General features: G+C 37.9%; 1 protein-coding gene across 1 annotated transcript in view; it reads right to left on the bottom strand.

Annotated features, from left to right (window-relative positions):
- RHBG (Rh family B glycoprotein) overlaps nucleotides 1-21,877 on the bottom strand; it is a 371,751-nt gene that overhangs the window by 212,167 nt on the left and 137,707 nt on the right. Inside the window, exon 2 of the mRNA XM_044079784.1 lies at nucleotides 9,061-9,250. Coding sequence (XP_043935719.1) covers nucleotides 9,061-9,250 — 190 coding nt within the window. The remainder of the gene's footprint in view (nucleotides 1-9,060; nucleotides 9,251-21,877) is intronic.

Genomic DNA, 21,877 nt, shown 5'->3' with positions numbered 1-21,877 from the left:
CCCAGTTTTCATTAACATACAAGCCTCTAAATTAACAAAACTTGAACAATACCATCACAAAGCAGCAACATTTGCAGTGAGCCACACATACAGAATGCACCACTGCATGGCACTCAAGGAAATAAATTAGTTAGAATTACCCCAATTTCTATCATACTCCCAACTTGTTACTAGTCACAGCGTTATATAGAAAACCGGAAGATGTCCACTTTCTCAACTCTAAACCATCAATGAATACCTAATAGACCTTTGTGCTCTACTGAAAATCTGCTCACTCATATCACCAAATTTAAAATCACAGCAGGAGACAGCTTCTTCTCAAACCATGCCACCAAAATCTGGAATTCCATACCTTTCTCTTTCTTTCTCTCTCTAGAACTGGAACAGCTCCACAAACCTTTTAAAGTCCAGCTAAAATCACAGCTCTTCAACCTCTGGCTCTGTCCATGCACTGCCCCGACATAGCTACCATGGCTATTTCCGTACCAGCACACTGTCTTTTCTCGTCCTTTTTACTTCCATTCCTCTTTCGCTCTCCATTTTCTTTCCTAAGGACCTTCTCTCTGCTTTCACCTCCACTCTCTCTTTCTTCACCTAACACCTACTCTTAGCACATTTCTCTGTTCCAGCTATACAAATCCATTGCACCCACCTTCTTTCTGTTTCTCTCCCCTGCTGTACTAAATTCTATAATATAATTTCAACTTCCACACTAATACACTACTGATGTAAGGCCAAACTGAAACAAGAAGCTGTTTATTTACTGCTGCCTTTTTTTTCTTAATTTGAACTAACTACATCACGTCTCACTTATGTTAACAGGTTGTAATATTTTATTGGTTAAACTGAAACATGATGTTATCTTCTGATAATAAATTGCATCTATATGAACTTGTATGACATGTATATCTCATATTACTATGTAGCACACTTCAGCATGTCTTTTTCTCTACTATGTACACATTTATAACTCTCAAAGTAATTTTTGGAGCTTTCCTAATTGGTCCTCTGCTGAAAAGGGGCCCTGTGTCCAGTTGGACTTTTCCAGTCAACAATTGCAACAAATAAATAAATAAATAAATGAAAAGTTGTAAGAAAATCCCATTCGCCTTATTTCAGGAACACACTGAAATATGCCAACGAGGAACTTGAGCACTACTAGAACATGCAGCACAGAGTACAAACCTCACTGTTACTACACTACAAATCTTTCTTCAGTTATGTCAGGAAAATAAGGAATAATGTCCAGGAATGCACAAAGCTCATCTATAATGATACCGCAAATCCCAGTATCAATGATATAGCCAATATATTAGCAGATAAATTCAGTGCTAACTTTAACCCACCTCCCCACATTGTTACCCCTGGTATTCTGTAAAAAAAATAAGTTTCCCCTTAAATCACATTGGAACAAGTCTTAATTCTCTGTCAAAGACTAAAACTAATATTTCAGTGTGACCAGACATGATAATAGGCTGCATTCTCATCACTGCCAAAGAGGTTCTATCTGAGCCTCTACTTAAATTTATTAGTGTCAGCCTGTCCACAGGGTTTGTGGCTGATGCTCGGAAAATAACCACTGTAACTCCCCTACACAAGAGTGACCCTTCTACAGATCCAGGTAATTATAGGCTGATAATTTGTAGGAGGTATTATAGCAGAACTCATTCATGCATAGAAGGCAACTGAGCTGTTCTAGATCCCAATCAGTTTGGTTTTGTGAAGAGCAGGTCCTTTCTCCTAAACCTAGAAGGCTTCTTTGAAAAGGTTACTGACGCTATGCACAGTGGTCACTTAATGCACACTGCTTATATCAATCTGGCTAAGGCTTTTGACACTACCCCCATGCTGGCCTTGTTAAAAAATGAGACAAATTGTATGTTATCCACTGGCTTGCAAACTGACACTCTAACAGACCCCAGGTTGTGAAAGTTAATAGTGCCCTCTCTGAACATAAAATTTTAACTAGTAGGATACTACACCTTTAGTGCAAGAAATCTGAACTAAGCCATAAATAATGGGGGGGACAAAGGCTTAAAAATATCGAACACTTTTAAATATTGCTCTTGCAAACTTAGTTGATAGAATAACAGGTTTTGGATTAGCACAAATTTTCTGAAAGGTAGAAAATCTGAATGTCAAATGTCTGTCATTATTTTCTGACTTCTTTCCTCAGTGATTTGCCAATGATTTGTCAGAAAAACAGAATTTTATGAGAAACAGACCAGAAATAAGAGGCAAAAAATCTGGACATTCTGCAAAAAATCTTTACAGTTGAGAGGTGTGCTGGGCCACTTCCTGTTTACTTTTATTTTGCAGTCATCTAGTCCAATATCCCAGAAGAGCTAGGGTTGCCACCTTTTAAGTGCGCCAAAGTGGGACATGGGGGTGTGGCCAATATGACACTGGCCACACCCTCTACTGTGATGTCACCACAGGAGCAGTGAAGGAGATGCTGTTATGGGTATAACAGATGGCTGCTGGAGTGGCTAACTAGCTGGCTAGCTGGCTGCTGGAGTGGTTGGTTGGCTGGCTGCTGGAGTGGCTAGCTGGCCAGCTGCTGGAGTGGCTAGCTGACTGTCTGTTTGGCTGCTGGAGTGGCTAGCTGGTTGGTGAGAGTAGCAGCTGGATGGATGAATGACTGGATGGATGGCTTGATGGATGGATAGCTGAATGAATGGATGCCTGGCTGGATGGATGGCTAGCTGCCTGAATGGATGGCTGACTGCATGAATGGATGGATGGCTGAATGAATGGCTGGATGGATGGCTGGCTGCATGAATGGATGGCTTGATGCCTGGCTGCATGAATGGATGGCTGGCTGCATGAATGCATGGCGGGCTGGATGAATGAATGGATGGCTGCCTGGCTGGTTAGATGAATGGATGGTTGGCTGGCTGGTTGAATGAATGGATGGCTGACTGGCTGGATGAATGGCTGGATGGATGGCTGGCTGGATGGATGGATGGCTGGCTGGATGGATGGATGGATGCATGGATGGATGGATGGCTCATTAGAAAAAAAAACAAATCTCAGTCATTTTTTAGCGGCTGTAGAAGTGCTTAAAACAAAGCGTTCCTACAGCCGCAATCTTTGCAGGGCTCTTCCTGCCCCAATCCCCACCCCTTTCATAAACGGCAGCCAATTGCTGTACAAATTAATGCACTCGGACCTAATATGCAATAGCTTTGCCTGCAGGTCCTGGTTGGTGATGTCACTGAATTGCCGTGGAAAAGCTGGAAGTAATTGTGGCTTTTTCATGGCAATTCAGTGCAATTGAAAAGCGGGACTTTTCAAGTCCCACTACTTTGCACAGCGGGCAACGGGATGAGGCAGCTCAACCCGTAAGTGTCCTGCTGACAACGGGACAGGTGGCAACCTTAGTGGTTGACTATGTTTGCTGATGGCTGCAATCTGGGCACTGTTTTCTGCTTATTCACTAATAACAAACATTTCCAACAAGGGCTGTAATATGTATATACTTGGTGTACTGAAAACGTCTAAAATTAACTGCAAAAAAGTACAGCATAGTATAATTCAGTAAAGAAGCTGTTCCCACCTCATATATTTTATATGATACTCCTCTTTAGACACAGACACTCACAAGAGACCACGTAGACAATTCTGGCTCAGTCAATCATCATGTTTCCACCATGGCTCCCTACTGAAATGTTTACACTTGAACTGTTAAGTGCTGACAAGGCCACCCCCACCAAAAAAAAACAAGACCAAAAACACAGGAGAAGATGACATTTTGGAAATTTCTCTTTTCCTTTCCCATATGGGGGCAAGATCCCCACCCCAAACTTATATATACCAGCTCCAAGTTTTCCATACCTCACAGAAAAGGGAATATTCTGAGAAATGGCATCTCAGACATAGTATATACAAGTCTGATCTTTCTGCTGTTCAATCTCCATATTTCAGGATTCACTCTATTGGGTTCCAACATTTCAAATGGTTACTTTCCACCATAGTAAGGAAATAAACCAGGTAATTTCCAAGAGAATGTCTTCAAAATTCAAATAAGTCTTACTGCCACTATGCTCTTCCATTAAAAGACCCATCATTGAATACAATGTCCACTTTGGAATGTATAAATTGAAGCTTATTGTTCAACTAAAAAGTCCCCAGAGATACTTTACCAAGAAAATCGAAGACCTTAAATTGTTCAACTATGCCAACAGATTAGCACAACTGTCATTATACTTAGTAGCCTGCAAGCTGTTCTGAGATGACCTGTGTCTTGTTTTTCGAGCCATAAAAAACTCAGTCCTATTTGACATTGGTGCAGCAGTTAGTGTTATCACCTCACAGCAAGAAGTTCTCTGGTTTAATTCTTGGTGGGTGTGCCTTCTGCACAGAGGTTGCATGTCTTCCCTGTGGTTGTGTGAACTTGCTCCAGGTGTTCCTGTTTTCTCCCACATTCCAAAGACATGCATCTGGAGCATTTCTCACCGGGCCTCCACTGAAAATGGGCTCTGTCCCAGTCAGAATTTCTCAGTAAACAAATGTTAAATAAATATAAAAATAAATAAATAGTCAATATCCTACAGACTTTTAAGAGGTAACCTGTGTCTGGCATACAAGGCATCCTCTGACCCATTTCTGATGCATTTACTCCACATCAGCAAGTCAAATGGCATAATAAATACTCAGTCTAGGGATCTAAATCTCTTCTGCAACATCGACAGAATGGTTTGTAGGATAGGTATATCTTTTACAGGAAACCACTGCTGTGGAACAGACTCCCCAGCCACATAAAACAAAGTACATCCCTGTCCATTTTCAAGCAAAATTTAGATATATGGATAGGAAACAGAAAATTTGCAGCAGGACTCCCCCCTGCACTACTAATGGACTAATGGACAGCGACAGCTCCTAAATGCTTTATGCCATGCATGGGTCACAAAAAGGAAAATTAGCTAGGCTTAAAATGGGCAGCAAGGGCAGCTACACAGGTACTTACCTATAAACCTATAAGTTACTACTAGTTACTACTGCAGGTCAAACAAGACTAATTATAAGAGTAGTCTTGATGACTGGATAGGAAGACACAAACTTCCACCTGCATTGTGATGTGTAGTCCTGCTCGATTTGGGAGGTAAGTACTATTACTATTAAGTGTTTAAATAGGAAGGTACAAACTTTTGTGTGTGTCAAATTAAAGGTGTGGAAGGATAGGCATGTTATGGTCTTTGCCACTGCTTAGTCAGCATTGTTATTATGTATGTCTCCTACAACCCCATGAGTGGAGGTTTTCCCCTGCATGTCCCTTACTTAAATACACTCATTCCACAGTCACAGAACTATAGACAAAAGAGGAATTGCCATGCATATTGCAACACTGTCAGCACACTAATAGAAACTGTAGTGATCACCAACAGCAAACAGCAGTCAGTAAGTTAAAAGTTAGTCTAAACTGACAAGTTGAAACCTCTTTCAATTCAGGCTCACTAACTAGTTAGGTCATCTGAGGTAACAGTGTAGCATTCAACAGATAGTGAAAGAAATGTCTCTAGCATAAAAAATGTGCAACTTGATTTATTCTACAGGTTAGTTATCTAGAGCAAAAATGTCCAAAAGGAAATGTTGCAAGTAGTAGTAAGAAGAATTAATTTTAATGTTAATATAAAATAGTAATTTAAACGAAATGTTAATTCTTATCTGGTTTCAAAAGAACAGCTTTAAAAGCTGCCCATTTTGAATAGTTACAGAAATTGTGACTTTGTTGCCATTAAGTGCCTATTTTTTTTTCTTCTGTCCTAAAACACCTTGCATGTGAAAGACAACTGATTTAAGTTTAAAATCTCCTAGAACATGAATGGCAGCTGTAGTCACTTTACAGATAACAGTTTCTTACTTAAACAAAGTGTAATGATTAATGAACAATTTCATCAGTCTTAATTTTAGAAATATATTTATTTTTCCTCAAGTTATATGAATTTTGTTTAGTTAGCTTCCTGGCAAACAGCTGTAATCAAATATAATGCTTTCTTGCTTTAACTTTTGAGTACACTGTTAAATGACTAAAAATCCCTGGTGCTTCCTCAACTTTCAATTTATTCATAGTATTGACAGTGCTTGCAGTACCAAACTGAAAGTCCGTAGGCTTATTTTCTGCCAGACATTGATTACCATTGCACATTATCACTGGGCATGGTAATGTTTGCTCTGCACTCGATGTACTCACTTCTTCAGCAACAACATTAGCTAATCATTCAGTCATTGTCTCGTTCCCTGTTTTTTTTTAAGTTCAGGGTGACACATGGAGGAAGTGTGTGCCTGTATTTCAGTGAGCCCAAGACAGGAAACTAACCATGGATATGACAGAAGGCTATTATAGGATGTGCATGTGCAAGAGGACAAATACACACACACACACACACACACACACACACACACACACACACACACACACACACACACACACACATGCAGGCGCACACACACATACACTCACGCAAACACACACACACATGCACACACATACACACAAACCCGCATGCACACACACAAACACACACACACACACACACACACACACACACACACACACACACACACACACACACACACACATGTATGAATGCACACAAACACACACACACACATATACACCTTCAGACCATTTGGAGCATTGCCAGTTCACCATTGCCATGTCTTTGGGATGTATAAGAAGGTCACACAGAAAAAAACAATCTAAAAACTAAAAGTAAAACCCAGCCAAATTAGATTTTCGATTGTGTGATTCCTTAAAACCTCTTCTATTAGAGATAACATGGGATATATGTACAAATGACCCCAGCTGACAAAGGCTCACATGAACATAGGGATGACATGCAGACTGTGCAAAAAGCACCCCAGCTGAAAACAGACTATGAAACAAAAATGTTTGCCATGGCACCACTGTGTCACCAATATAAGATGACCAATGAGAATTACTTTTTTTTCTTTTTTTCATCTCTTTTAATGAATGCTTGTTTATAATATTTATATTTATAGTTTCTACATGATCTTGTTGTTGCCCACTCAACAAATAGCATTACATTTTTTTTGCTTACATCTGTAGTCTTTGGCTATGTGCAGTGCCCCAGGGCAATTAAAACATACAATAGTTTTGTTACAGTGAAAACATGTGGGAATTAATCTCCATTTCTTTTTGTGGACTCTTTTATATGCCACATCAATCGATCTTACTTGAAAATAATGTACAGTTTTATTTACTGCTTTCACTGCTAAAACAAAGTTTAAAACAATTTCAAAAGTAAGGATATTTGCTGATGACCTTTATTGTTTATTCCACATATAATTCTGACTCAACATCTACTGCAATGTTCTCTATGGTTACAGTCTGAAAAATATTTTTCTTAACTCTGCTACACATTCACTAAGTACAAAACTCAAGCCTGTATGTCTGAAGTATTCAGACTTAGAATTACTTTTATTAGTTTGCTAGCTGCACACAGATTTGTCACTTTTTTCTTAGGATTCAGGAGGCTTTTCTTCAAACTGTACATATCAGGTGGCCAGACACTTCAGTGAAAACTTCTTATTTTATTATTTTTTTTCCATGCACATGACCCCTCCCAGTAGCACACCTTCCTCACCCCAATGGCCTCATTCATTTCTCCTGTGCTATGATAGCCCAGGACCATTCATTCCCTTAAACAGGAAAAAGATCAATGGCTCATTCATTCCATGATGGAGGCAAGAGTCTCATCTTCCCATTTCCCCTCAGAAGAGAGAGTCAGATGTTAGGGAGCAGCAAATATGTCATATTATGTGGACCCCCTTTCTATCCTTGCCATAAATTCTTCCCATGGTGCCTGTGACTCCACTAATGCTGCTGCTGCTGCCTGTGAGTGTGCATGTGGACTACCATACATACAGGATTTCATGCATCCTTGCAAGGCAAAGCCACCTTGACTGAGTGCTCCCAGGTTTACTGCTATACTCCTATTAAAGGTCCCCAACAGCAGGCTGAACTGCCTCCTGCACAACTGCACAACACCCCTCCTCCAGCGAGGATGGGCAAGTTGATAAATGCTACTCCGTTCCATCTCTATCCAACCTGGCTCTTTCTGCTTCTTCTAATACTTGTGAAATACAGGTCATTTGGGGCATAGTCAGAACTTTATCACTCTGCACCATAGAGCCAGACCATTTTATTTTTATCTGTAATGCTACTGCCAAGACAAAACTATTCCAGAATTGTAAATTATCCTTCTGTGCCTTAGTTTTTGCATTGGAGAAATCAATATTCTTACAGTTCTTTTGTTTCCTCTTCCCTCAAGGTTGTTTGCATATTTCTGAAAACTTTTAACCTCTTAATCTTCATTGCTAAGCAGAAAATAGCTCCTATCTTTATAGAAAATGTCGGCATGTTAAATGGTTCAGAAGCTCAGATTAGTAATCCATACCCAGTGTCCATATAATAACAAACACTGTCTACAGCTCAGTGACTTACAAGATTCTGAAAAGCTCAGCGGACTAATCAAGAATTGAGGGTGGGACAGACTACTCTGACCTAGATACTAATTGGTTTGATGTTACACTGATGTCTACAGAAACAATGTGATTGGTTCTGGAGAAGGACAATCACTTGTTGCCTACAAGATAAAAGAGCTTATCTATTACTGATTCAAATTCCACATAAATGTCTAGCATCATGCCCATGTTGTTTCCACATTACTCACTTCTCAATCTAGAGTGGAGATGTCATAGATATATTTTGCAAGATGCCCACAGTTTTGGAAATTGTTTTTTTTTTCTCTCAACTATCATTGTAAACCAACATCAATTGTATCTATAGGTCAGACAATGAACTTTGAAAATAATTATAATATTGTCTAACACATACTAGAATGGGGAAGTTGTATAATTGCACATTCATTGGTTTAAACTTTTAATTTGATGAAAGAAACAAGAAATGAATGTTTATTGTCTGTAATGCATCTTTATTTTTGCTTCAGATTTCATTTTAATAAAGATCTGTTATGCTTTTTAAAATTTAAATGGCACATTTCTACTGAATAGTTTAGTGGTACTTTCACTTACCTTTCTATACCAACATGAATTTTATTATCGTCTTTTAAGGAGTGAAAGAAGCCCTGCATTAATGCTGCCCACTGGATCCCAAAGGAGGCAATTAGGAAATTAAAGCCAACACTCCCAAAGCCATAACGTTTTAGGAATGTCATTAGGAAACCGAAGCCTATAAATATCATCACATGTACATCTTGAAAGCCTATGAAAACAGAGAATAGAAAGAAACAGGGAGAAAAATATAAAATCAAGTGATTAACATGGCTAGTGTTGGTGATACGCTGTCAGAAAATAAGGTAAATGCCTTTATATTTAATGCTGTTCAACCGTGAATATGTACAATGTGTGACAGTGTGCCACTGAAAACTTTAACCAGAATAATACAATACAAAACAAATTGTGTTTATATTACAGACTTGTACATTGCATTCTCAGTGGAAAATATGTTCTTATGTTGACATGCATGCACATGCTATCATAACACCACAAATCCATACATCGGTAGCATTGTTGCTTCACAGTAAGATGTTGTCCTGTCCGATTCTCAGCTAAAGCGCCTTCTGTGTGGAGACATGCATGAATGGGCGTACCTTCGTTGAAGGTTGTGCGTCAGGGCTGGCAACTCGGTACGTAAAAATCTACTGCCAATCATTAGTAGACCGGAGTTCCGCTGTGGTGACCCCTAACCGGGAAAAGCCGAAAGACACAACAACAACAACATACCTTACATGGATGATATTTCACCTTCCTTGAAATGCAGCAGAAAATAAAACTTAAGAAGTAAAGCATGTTGGAAATGAGAAGTATTATACAGAAGTCAACAGCTCAAACTGTGATGCAGAAAGTCCAGTTGTGCAAATAAACTTGTCATATCAGTAGATGTTGGAATCACCGCTCTTGTCGTACCATTAGCTATATGGGTTATATCCAGCATTTGTTTGTGTCTTTCGGCTTTTCCCGGTTAGGGGTCGCCACAGCAGAACTCCGGTCCACTAATGATTGGTAGTTGATTTTTAAGTGCCAAGTTACCAGTCCTGACGCACAACCTTCAACGAAGGTATGCCCATTGCATATTATATAAAAATCAGCCAACTTCCTGCGGTTAAGGGCACCTTCCATGCACTCAAACTATTGGCAGTTCAAGAAGAGTGGAAGAAAATGAAGGGTTTGGGGGTCAAGCCATTCAGATCTTTTTGCCAACTAGTGCCCTGAAATAGGTCAGTGAATATTGACATCCTCACCCTGGCAAAAGAAATATACAAAAATAATGTTGTGAGGGTGGAGGGAACGAGCAGTGACTGCAGCAATGATTATTCAGATGGCTACTGTTATGGTAAGTTTACTTATACAGTTGTGCTACATTCATCATTTGATCACTACTACAGTAGCCCTAGCTATATTGGTAGGCTACCACAGCTTTCACTTACTGGGAGGAAGAATGAGGGTTCAGGAGCCCCTAGAGAATGGTCATAGCAATGCTCACTCTAGATAAGAAAAAGGAATCTAGTTTAGTGCTTTGTAAAGGTATGCAGAGAGGACCAGGATTTTGCTTCTAGAATACATATATATAGAATCCATCCATTTTCAAAAACTACTGATGAAGCCAAATCCCTGGTAGAGTGTGCCTTGATCAGGTCTAGAACTGCTTTGTTCTGTGGGTACAACAAAAGAAATAATGTGTAATAACCATATGAAGATAGCCTGCTTTAACACAGATTGTCTTTTTTCTTACCTTCACATGAAATGAATAATTGATCAGAGTTTGAAGGTTTTAGTTCTTTCAAGATAATATCCGAGTTGTTCGAGGACATCTAGAGTACAAATAATCCTTTCTCTGTTATTAAGTTCTGGAAAGACTACAGGGAGATGGAGAGCTTAGCTCAAATAAAGCACCGATACTGCTTTAGGCATTAAAGAAGGATTAGTTTTCAAAGAAACCTGATCTTTCTGAAAATGAGATAAGGTCAACCTACCATGAGAGCTTGCAACTTTGATGCTCTTTTTTTAGAACTCTGAACAATCAGCAAAACTAGTTTCCATGTTATGTCCTTCAAATCAGCCTGATGAGTTGGTTCAAATACAGCAAGAGTTCATTTTTTCACCACAAAGTTGAGCGAGCTCCCAAAGAAAAGAAACCTATTTTCTAGGTGGCCTGGCATGCGACATCTATTACTGCTAAAATTTCGTTTATATTTATGTGTTTTGGCCTGTCCTTTTTCTTCCAAAGACCCTGCACTTTTGTTCCCATAGACACCACTCTCCAAGCAAAGTCTGAAGCTGGAAGGGGAAAAATGGAAGACCTGGATTCAGATAAAACTGGTCTCTCCATCAAAGTAGTTCCCTTTTCACAAATCCCAAAACAAGAATCTGGAACATCAGAGGATGTTAATGTTGAGAACATACAGATCTGAAGTATCATTGAATCTTTCAAATGTCAAGTCTGGTTAGAGGGATCATGTATCTCATGGAGTCCATGAATTCTAATAACCTGAGAAATTCCATAGCTTAAGCTGTTGAGTAAAAAAAACTCAGGGATAGAGCTACATATAAATCTACTTTTTCCCTGTGGAAAAAATTCTGTTTGAACTAAGTTATATATGAGACACCTCCGAAAAACAATACTGTGAGAAGGAATCAAGCAAGACTTTTAAATGTTCTCTTGAAATCTCAGAGTGTGAAGGGGGATCTCTCAACCAAGTGAGCTTTGGAGTACGCATTCCTTTTCTTGATGTTTTACTTACTGTGGATAGAACTAACAACACATTTGTTAGTCACGTACACAGGAAGGAGGTTTTTGCCAACCAATATCTTCATAAAGACAGTTTACATCCTGAACATATGAAGAAAGGTGTTGTTAAGGGGCAAATAATTTGCCTGAGTAGATTGACTACAGATGATGAAGTATTTTTTAGTGAAGTTCGATTCTTACAATCCTTATTTTTACACAGAGGTTACACTATAGATTGGATTCAAAACATAGAGCAGGAAGTCATTTTACTCAGGAAGGGTGTAGCTAAACCTATTCTTTTGTCTGACCACATAGGTATTAGTTCTAGATCCACTCATTCAAATGTTGAAAATAGTTATAGTATTGCCTTTCCTTTACCTATTGTTGACGAAATGTGGTTTATTAAAGGTTATTACAATTGTAATTCAGAATATGTAGTATACATTGCAAATTGTGTATCATGTGAACATTACTACATAGGTAAAACCAAAAGGGTTCTCAAACGGAGAATTTATGAACACAATTTAGCTATAAAAAACAAAGATAGGTTGAATTCTTTGGCCAAACATGCACAAGAATGTACGGATTTTAAGAAATTTGAGTTTTCAGTGTTGGACAAGATCAGTACTATTAATTTTGGAGGAGATTTTGACAACAGTTTGGAGTGCAGAGAGACCATGTGGCAACTTGTGATGGGGGCTGACAAGCCACCTGGCCTCAATGACTCTATCAATTTGAAATGTTTTTTAAAGTATAGATAAGTTTATTTTTATTACATGTAATTTTCTTTATATATGTATATGTATTTACATTATGTACAACATATGTATTCAAGTGTGTTTACATACACATATATTTTTTTACATGCATTTTTATATTTATGCTTTATTGCACGACAGTGTGTCTGATTTGATGGTTTTACTTAGATTAGTATTAATTGTATTTATTATCATTATTTTGTGTTTTGGTTAAACCATTCATTGTTATGAGGTCATTTCCTGTATCATCAGTACTTAAGGAATTAGGTTGTTATACAAGTGTTTCTGAAGAAGTTCACGCATTAAGTTTGTGGATGAAAGTGCTAATACACTTGTTTTTCTTGTTTTTCTTTTGGTTTCCTGGTTTGCTCACCAGTTTTAGTTTTTATCAGTTCATTTCAGTGTTCGCTTTATTTGTGGTATTTTTGGTCTTCTGGAGAGCTTACCATGGTGACTGAGAGTGTTAATTCAAGCAGTCAAGAACATTTGCTTGACCTATCTGTGTATCCAGTTCCTGCCAGTGGATTAGTTGGCAACACTAGTGGGATGTCTAAATCCCAGGAAGAACTTACTTCTATGATCGTCAGAATTGTTAAAGACACTTTTCAACACATGAACATCAGGGGCATTGTTTCCGATTCTGATTCTGGTGATTGTGAACACGGTTCAGCCTGTTTACCTGATGTGAAAGGTAAAAAAGACAAAATATCCTCTCCTATTACAATTTCAAATTCTGTGGTGAGAGAGACAGGAAGTGACATCATTCACGGCGGTTACATCGGCGTCTAGTGACAGTTTAAACAGCAATGGTGCGAGTAAAGCTGGTGTTTGGGATTACATTTGTAAGTCGCATTTAAATCCGTTTGCAGACATACAAACTGATGGTTTGGACTGTGGAACAAGTAAGTTGAGTAACGACAATGTTTATACAGACAACGTTAATTGTAAAAAAAGTATTTATGAACTTGAGAGATTGGTGCATAGACACGTAACTTTAGATCTAGAGATCTCTTACTTAGGTGAGTGTATTTCAAGGAGAATTTTGCCTCAGGGTTTGAGGACAGCAAAGTTTCTGAATTGCGTCACCGACGGTGACGATCTAAGCAACCAACTGATAGAACTTTACAATAATACTGGTTTGGTTATGATGGGCTATCTGGTCACACATTATGAGAAAGAACTTGAAACCACTAAAGAACATATTAAGCTACTTGATGAAAAAATTAAAAGCTTCAGTTGTTTCAAAGATAATGTCATTCTATATAATGGTGTGGAGGCGAAGGCTGACAGGCACCGGGCATCCATTGTGGCCAGGAAGCAGCACAAACTTAAAAGAGATATTTTAGCCTACTATTCAAAACAGGCTTATGTATTGCACAGCAACTCAAAAGAGATTTCCAATGGTACCCAAGGTACTAGCAATGCAATACATTTAGACATTAATGATGGGGGCCATGAGGTTTCAAATAGAGTATCACCTGTTTCAGTGGATGTTCATGTTGGAACTAAGGTTCCTGACAAGAACACTGGACATAATATAGTGAACAACAACATTGAGGGGGACATTGTTTCTGAATCTTCTAACCAATGCCCAACTAATCAGTTACCAACTAATTATGCTCAAGCAGTGGCTGGTGCCAAACAGACACAGAATCAGGGCCCTTTTCGGTCAACTGTGACAGTGAACAAACAGACTTACAGGTGGAACAACAACTTCCACAACAGATGGAAGGGGGAAGGGAAAGGGAAACATCCCAATCAGAGGAAATACAAGTGAACAATGTTCCACAGGTTGAGGATTTTTGCATTAACATAATGAATTTATCTAGTACTGTTTTGTCCACTGATGTGACAAATGTTTTGAGAAAAGGTTTTTCTTTTATTTCGAACAATAAGGTCAATATTGGTAAATTGTTAATAGATTTTAGATTGTATTTGAGAAAACTGAATTTATGTTACATTATGCATAATGTGTTGGTTCCTTCTCACACGGCCTCCACAGTTGGACCAAAGAAAGCTAGTACCTTTAATCCCCCTTTGTTCAACACTCTTCAAGTTTTTCAGAGCCTGTGTGAACAAGAGTTTAGAAAGATGAATTTTCAGTTAGGTGAGGTTAATTTGGATATGTCTGAAAGGCAGGCTTTGTACGACTTGTGTAAAAATCCTAATATTAGAACAATGAAGGCTGACAAAGGGGGTAAGATTGTGGTTATGGACACGTCTCAGTACCATGATTCTATGGTCAACATGTTACAAGACAGTGAAACGTATCAAAAGGTTCATGCCACTGATGTTAACAATAGTTTTCAGAGGGTTAACACTTTATTGTTTGATATGTTTAGTCAGGGTGAATTAGATCATCACAGTTATGATTTTTTTCTGGTTGAGCATCCAAAATTGGCCACCTTATTTGGTATTCCTAAGGTACATGTCACTGCAGATAATCCACCATTTAGACCCATCATTTCAGCTAAACGGTCTAAAACAGAAAACATTTCTATTTGGCTTGATCACTTGTTAAATCCCATTGTGCAGAAATCAAGATTTTACATCAGAGATTCCTGGCATTTATTAGAAGAACTACGTAAACTGGATATTCCTTTGGAGTCTGTTAGTTTTGCTACACTTGATGTAAAATCTTTGTATACTTCAATTAAGCAGGAAGAAGGGTTGGATTATTTGAGGGAGTACCTGTCTGGTTACACCGACATTGATACTGTCAAAGTGAATACTATATGTACCCATCCTAATGGATATTGTGTTGGACAACAACTTTTTTAGATTTGGTAAACACCTGTACAAACAGATTTCGGGAGTGGCCATGGGGGCCAGGGTGGTACCAGCATTTGCCAATTTGGTTATGGCCAATTGGGAGCTCAAATTCTTGGTTAATCACCCTAGTTTTAACAAGGTACTTTCTCATTTTAGATTTATAGACGATTTATTATTTTTATGGACTGGTACTTCAGATGAGTTTTCTGAGTTAGTGGATGATTTGAACCACACCACACAGTTTTTGGTTTTCAAAATTAGTGGATTTGGAGTAAGCATTCCTTTTCTTGATGTTTTACTTACTGTGGATAGAACTAACAACACATTTGTTAGTCAGGTACACAGGAAGGAGGTTTTTGCCAACCAATATCTTCATAAAGACAGTTTACATCCTGAACATATGAAGAAAGGTGTTGTTAAGGGGCAAATAATTCGCCTGAGTAGATTGACTACAGATGATGAAGTATCTTTTAGGGAAGTTTGATTCTTACGATCCTTATTTTTACACAGAGGTTACACTATAGATTGGATTCAAAACATAGAGCAGGAAGTCATTTTACTCAGGAAGGGTGTAGCTAAACCTATTCTTTTGTCTGACCACATAGGTATTAGTTCTAGATCCACTCATTCAAATGTTGAAAATAGCTACAGTATTGCCTTTCCTTTACCTATTGTTGACAAAATGTGGTTTATTAAAGATATTATCATTAACAATTGGAAGGTGGTGTTAGGCAACAAAGATCTGGTTGGCGTTTTAGGGGTCAAACCTACTTTTACCTACAAAAAAATCACCAACATCAAATCTATGCTTGAAATGGATGATACTAGACATCTGGATAACATCAGAGCTGTTAGTATCAAAAAGGGTACATATGCATGCAACAACTGCAGGCAATGTAGATTTATAAGCAACAGTACTTGTGTACATGTCAAGTCCATCAATTATACAATCTGGGCCAAAGGTTATTACAATTGTAATTCGGAATATGTAGTATACATTGCAAATTGTGTATCATGTGAACATTACTACATAGGTAAAACCAAAAGGGTTCTCAAACAGAGAATTTATGAACACAATTTAGCTATAAAAAACAAAGATAGGTTGAATTCTTTGGTCAAACATGCACAAGTATGTACGGATTTTAAGAAATTTGAGTTTTCAGTGTTGGACAAGATCAGTACTATTAATTTTGGAGGAGATTTTGACAACATTTTGGAGTGCAGAGAGACCATGTGGCAACTTGTGTTGGGGGCTGACAAGCCACCTGGCCTCAATGACTCTATCAATTTGAAATGTTTTTTAAAGTATAGATAAGTTTATTTTTATTACATGTAATTTTCTTTATATATGTATATGTATTTACATTATGTACAACATATGTATTCAAGTGTGTTTACATACACACACATATATATATATATATATATATGTATATGTATATGTATATATATATATATATATATATATATATATATATATATATATATATATTTTTTTTTTTACATGCATTTTTATATTTATGCTTTATTGCACGACAGTGTGTCTGATTTGATGGTTTTACTTAGATTAGTATTAATTGTATTTATTATCATTATTTTGTGTTTTGGTTAAACAATTCATTGTTATGAGGTCATTTCCTGTATCATCAGTATTTAAGGAATTGGGTTGTTATACAAGTGTTTCTGAAGAAGTTCACGCATTAAATTTGTGGATGAAAGCGCTAATACACTTGTTTTTCTTGTTTTTCTTTTGGTTTCCTGGTTTGCTCACCAGTTTTAGTTTTTATCAGTTCTTTTCAGTGTTCGTTTTATTTGTGAAAAAATTAAAAATATTTCCCCTAAACGTAAAAAGAAGGAAATGCAACTTATGGCACTTTCAGTAAATTTGAGTATTATTATTAGCATTGCAAGAAAGAAAAAATACAGGAATGGTGTGCTAAATATAATGTGGATATTATTCTGTTTGAGGATGTAAGATTTCTGACAAATGAAGCAAAGTTATAAACTGAAAAACTGCAGGCTGGAAATATAATATGGAACTTAGGAAGTGAAATTATTCTGACCAGCCTCATATGCAAAACCATGTAAAGACTTATCATGGAATTAATCAATCATGACATAGATAACCCCCTAATCCTAGACTCATCTCAGTTTGGATTCATCAAGAGCAGGCCATGTTTAGTCAACCAGGTGGATTTTTTTGAAAAGGTCCCGAAAGCAATGGATGAAGGCAAAATGGTGCACAATGCATACATCGACCTGATCAAACCTTTTGACACAATTCTCCACTCAGGCATAGTAAAAAAGCTAAATAGACTGGGATTAAACCCCTGTTTCATCAGCATGTTTGCCAACTGGCTCACAGATAGGACTCAGATAGTCAAAATAAGGGAAGTTACTTCCACAAAGAGACCAAGACCAGTCACCAGTGGAATCCTCCGGGGTTTGGTACTGGTATCTGTCATTTGATATTTATCTACCCAGGCCCCATCCGACAACTGGAACATCCACAGAAGTTCCACACTAAAAGAATACAGAGCATAAATAAAATCTCCTATGCAGACACCCTCAAAGTCATATCCTTGTATTCTGTCTCCTTCAGGCTCTTGAGGGGATACTGATTCCTGGCATATAAGACATTGTTGAACCACACTTTGCTGGAACTCTTGCATTTCTGCAAAACAAACAGCACCAGAAATACCCATTCTGAAGGCTTTGCTTGTGATATAAATAGGACATGCTGGAGAGATAGTTTTGTATTCAAAAGACTATCCCATCTCTGGAACAGGATCCCCATCCATGTGAAGCAGAGTTCCACCCTTACCCAATTCAAGTCTAACATGGACATCAGGATAGGAAAATGGAAATTCACCCCTGGTGTAGCACCTATGTTCTACTGGACACAGGCAGCCTGTAAACAGTTCATTTCTCAGGTCCCTGCTTGTAAATGTTTCATCTCCCAAGCCCTTGCTTATACTACCAAAGGTACCAGAACTTGTCAGCGATTTGGGATGCATAGCTACACTTAAAAAGGCCCCAGTGGTTGTTAGCCTAGTATACATCTATGAACTTAACCTTATGAAACTTCCAAATGGGAGGTTAGCATAATGGTTAACATGTTTACCTTACAGATACAAGGTGCAGAGTTGGATTCTCATGTGGGATAATTGGCTAGGCTTAAAATGGCCCACAAAGGCAGTTAACCTAGTACTAATCTATAAACCTACCTATAAACATGTACCCCCTAAAGTGTGGGTGTGGATGGGATTTGACCCCTACACCTCCAACCTCTTATAAGACTTCCTATGAGGCTGCACCAACTCAGAGAAAAGGAAATAACTGTGTTCTCCTTTTCTCCAAGCTTGGAGGCAGCATATTAGAGACCTGTTGTATGATGGAAGAGCTCCCACACGGAGAGGTGCAGACAGACACAGCCTGCTTATTATAACTCCTTTATATATGCTATTTTTATGCTGAATGAAGTGCTACATTGGAATGCTGAGAAAGTTAGGCTGATAAATTGAGTAGTGGTAAAAGTGACATCATGAATTCAAAGTAAATCTTTCTGAGCATTGGAGTCATTGAAAATGTACATTAGGAGTTTCCTTTATGTGACCAGGGGATTAGATTTCTTTAAACACAGTTTATGAAGTTTGGTCTATATGGTCATGCCTATACCACATCTGAAACATCTAATATAAGCTGTGATATGTTATTTTTTGTTATTTTATGCCAGGATGTACAGGTAAGCACTTGTCACTTTATGTCAGGAAATATAGGTAAGCAAAAGTGTTATAATAAAGACACAAACAATTCAATATGTTTACGTGTCTGATTAACAACCAAATAAATTGAATGTACTTGAGTCACAAGGCCATTTATGCCGAGCTAATACTTACCTTCCTGCTCTACTCTAAACAGGTCAGTCTCGGACTAATCTTATGGATACCCATCTAATCATACGGGTTTAATCTGACAGATGCCATGATGTCATTGTTCACTTGCATGGGAAGTGTGTTCCAGAGGTAAGGAAGGAGTTGGTAATAAAGCTGTCTCTCCAGTGTATTGTACTTATGTGTTGACAGTGATTTAAATCCCTAATTCAGGTGCTGTCGGAGCTAACTGACTTACAAAGATGCAGAATATCAAGGAGGAAGGACCTCCTAATGGCTCTGCGTACAACACACACACCATTCTACAATAGCCTATAAGAAACTGAGTAAAGAGTTACTACTTCAACCCTTTACTCAGAGCTCAGGGACTTTAAGCCAACAATAGTTTTAGGTAGGACCCTCTTTGGCCTTTCCAGTTGCTTAGTATGTCTAGAAAGGTACTTCCTGAACAGAAGCATAGCCAGTTCTTCTAGAGCCAAGGCTTTTCTCTGATCTGGCATCCCATTTCTTTTGCTCTTCAGTTCTTCATTTGAAGAGCAAAAAAAAAAACATCCCTTTTCTGATGTGAGGCTTCTCACTAGGAGGAGAGGTGCTGGATTATAACGCCCTATCCCATATGCTCTGAGTGAGAGCAAAAAAAGGTACTTTTTCCTAAAACCTTCTATCTGTGCTCCCTGCCATCACCTTTACATGAGGACAATGTGCATTAAATTGAAAAAAAAAACAGAACTGATGACCACAACTCCTTGACACCTTGTGCCCACGGCAGGTGTCCCATTCACCCCTTATTAACTATGCTTTTGATCGTGAAGGGGCATTGTACTCCTTAACTGGCCTAATTAGGGCTGAACTAAAAGGTATGATAGTTTCTTTTGACCTTTAGATATTAGTTGTACTAAACAGAAGGATAATATGATTACTACTGTTACTATAATGTTAACTAGTCTAGCCCTAAATATTTGTTCTGAATAGACCACTTGCACCTTTCCACTGATAATCACATATCAAACAGTGACCACAAGAACAGGTGCCAGTTTCACTCTATATACTCAAGTCTCATTTATTTTCAGACTAGAATGCATGAGCGTAAATGGTTCTGCAGATTTAAAGGGTGTGTAAAAGACATTTATGGTCGCTTAGTCAAAGTCTTCTTTAAATCAGAATATGATACAGAAAAGGTGTGAGGTGAACACATATAGTGGAATAGATGAATTTTAATTTATCTGCACTTATTGATGCAACGGATGTAGATGCTGCAATATTAAAGATACCAAAGATCATAGACTGGAAGGTGGGTTTGAGTCCTGTCACAAGATGTTGGTAGTGGTGTCAACACAACAAGTACGTATTACTGATGGAAATAGGGGTGAAAACCATTTCAGCCAAGGAATCCTTCCCACTCTGAATTAATAACTTAGAAAATTACTATGATACATCCACAACTAATCATGTTGATTAAAATAAATGTAAGCTTTCATGCTCTGCAGTACTTTTTAGAGATTAAAAAACATCCAAATAATACTTTAAAGACACATCATCACTGCTATTTTATATGTTCTTTCCCAGTACTGTCTCAGTCACTACTAAATAATTAAATCAACATAGCCAATAGTCTGCAAGTTCAGTTTGTCACCAGCGTCCCATCATTTGCACCTAGATACTCACATCTCTGTCCTTTTCATACCTGGAAATTAAATTAAAGAGGATCACCAACACACATACCTCTCAACTGCTGAACTGGTTGTAGCCCTTTGATTCCTCCCTCAGATTTAGTCATTTTCTTCCTATATTTGCTAACTCTATAAAGTTATATCTACTTAAGTGTACATACTTTATAATAACAGACATGCATTACTGTCATCAGTGGACCATTTTCAGGCTCAGTCCAGGGTATACGACAAAATACGCAAAATACAGTTTTATTTATACATGTAGTCATATAGCATTTTTACAACTATTAAACAATTCCCAAACAGTATGAATAATTTGAGGGAATACAGTATTTATCTAGGAAGAATGAAGCTCGCTGAAAGATTCTTTACTAGCTAAATGGGTATAGTAACTGAAAACCTATTCTAAAAATAAAAGAGTGCTACTCTTTCTCACTCGCTGATATAATTTTAAGGGGTACTGCTAAGAGTTTTAATGCTCATAAGTTAACAGGTTTGCAGCAACCCTCTACATGGCTATTAAGGGCACTGTTTCCACTTTTGCTGTGTAAATTAAGTTCCAGGATCACAATGAACTACTGCACTATATTGCCTACATAGCATTGCTAAATAAGCAATGTTCAATGCACAAAAGGTAGTAATCCCTTTCAACACATCTGACCTTTTAGCTCAAAAACTGTGAAAAACGGATCTATATCACATAATCAAACTTCCAAAATATCGAACACCATATGTTAGAACTTCGAAGTTTGAAATGTGATATTATTGAAAGCTCAGAATAGCGAATTTTTTCCCTGAGGAAAAATGTGCTGTTCCGAGAAACACATACACAACACAAGCACACCAAAAACCTATGTCTAATGTGGGGGGCTTTGCCCCCCACACCCCCTACTTAAATATATCAGCTCCAAGATCACACCACAGTAGAGGAAATAGCGAAGCCAAGGAATGGCCCACCGAATTCTTGCCCTGGGTAAGAATTCGATGTTCTGCAGCTTCGCTATTGTG

Source organism: Protopterus annectens, chromosome 8.part0 (assembly GCF_019279795.1).
Source record: "Protopterus annectens isolate FY-2018-M chromosome 8.part0, PAN1.0, whole genome shotgun sequence".
NCBI lineage: Eukaryota > Metazoa > Chordata > Ceratodontiformes > Protopteridae > Protopterus > Protopterus annectens.
This window is presented reverse-complemented; position numbering and strand designations above follow the sequence as displayed.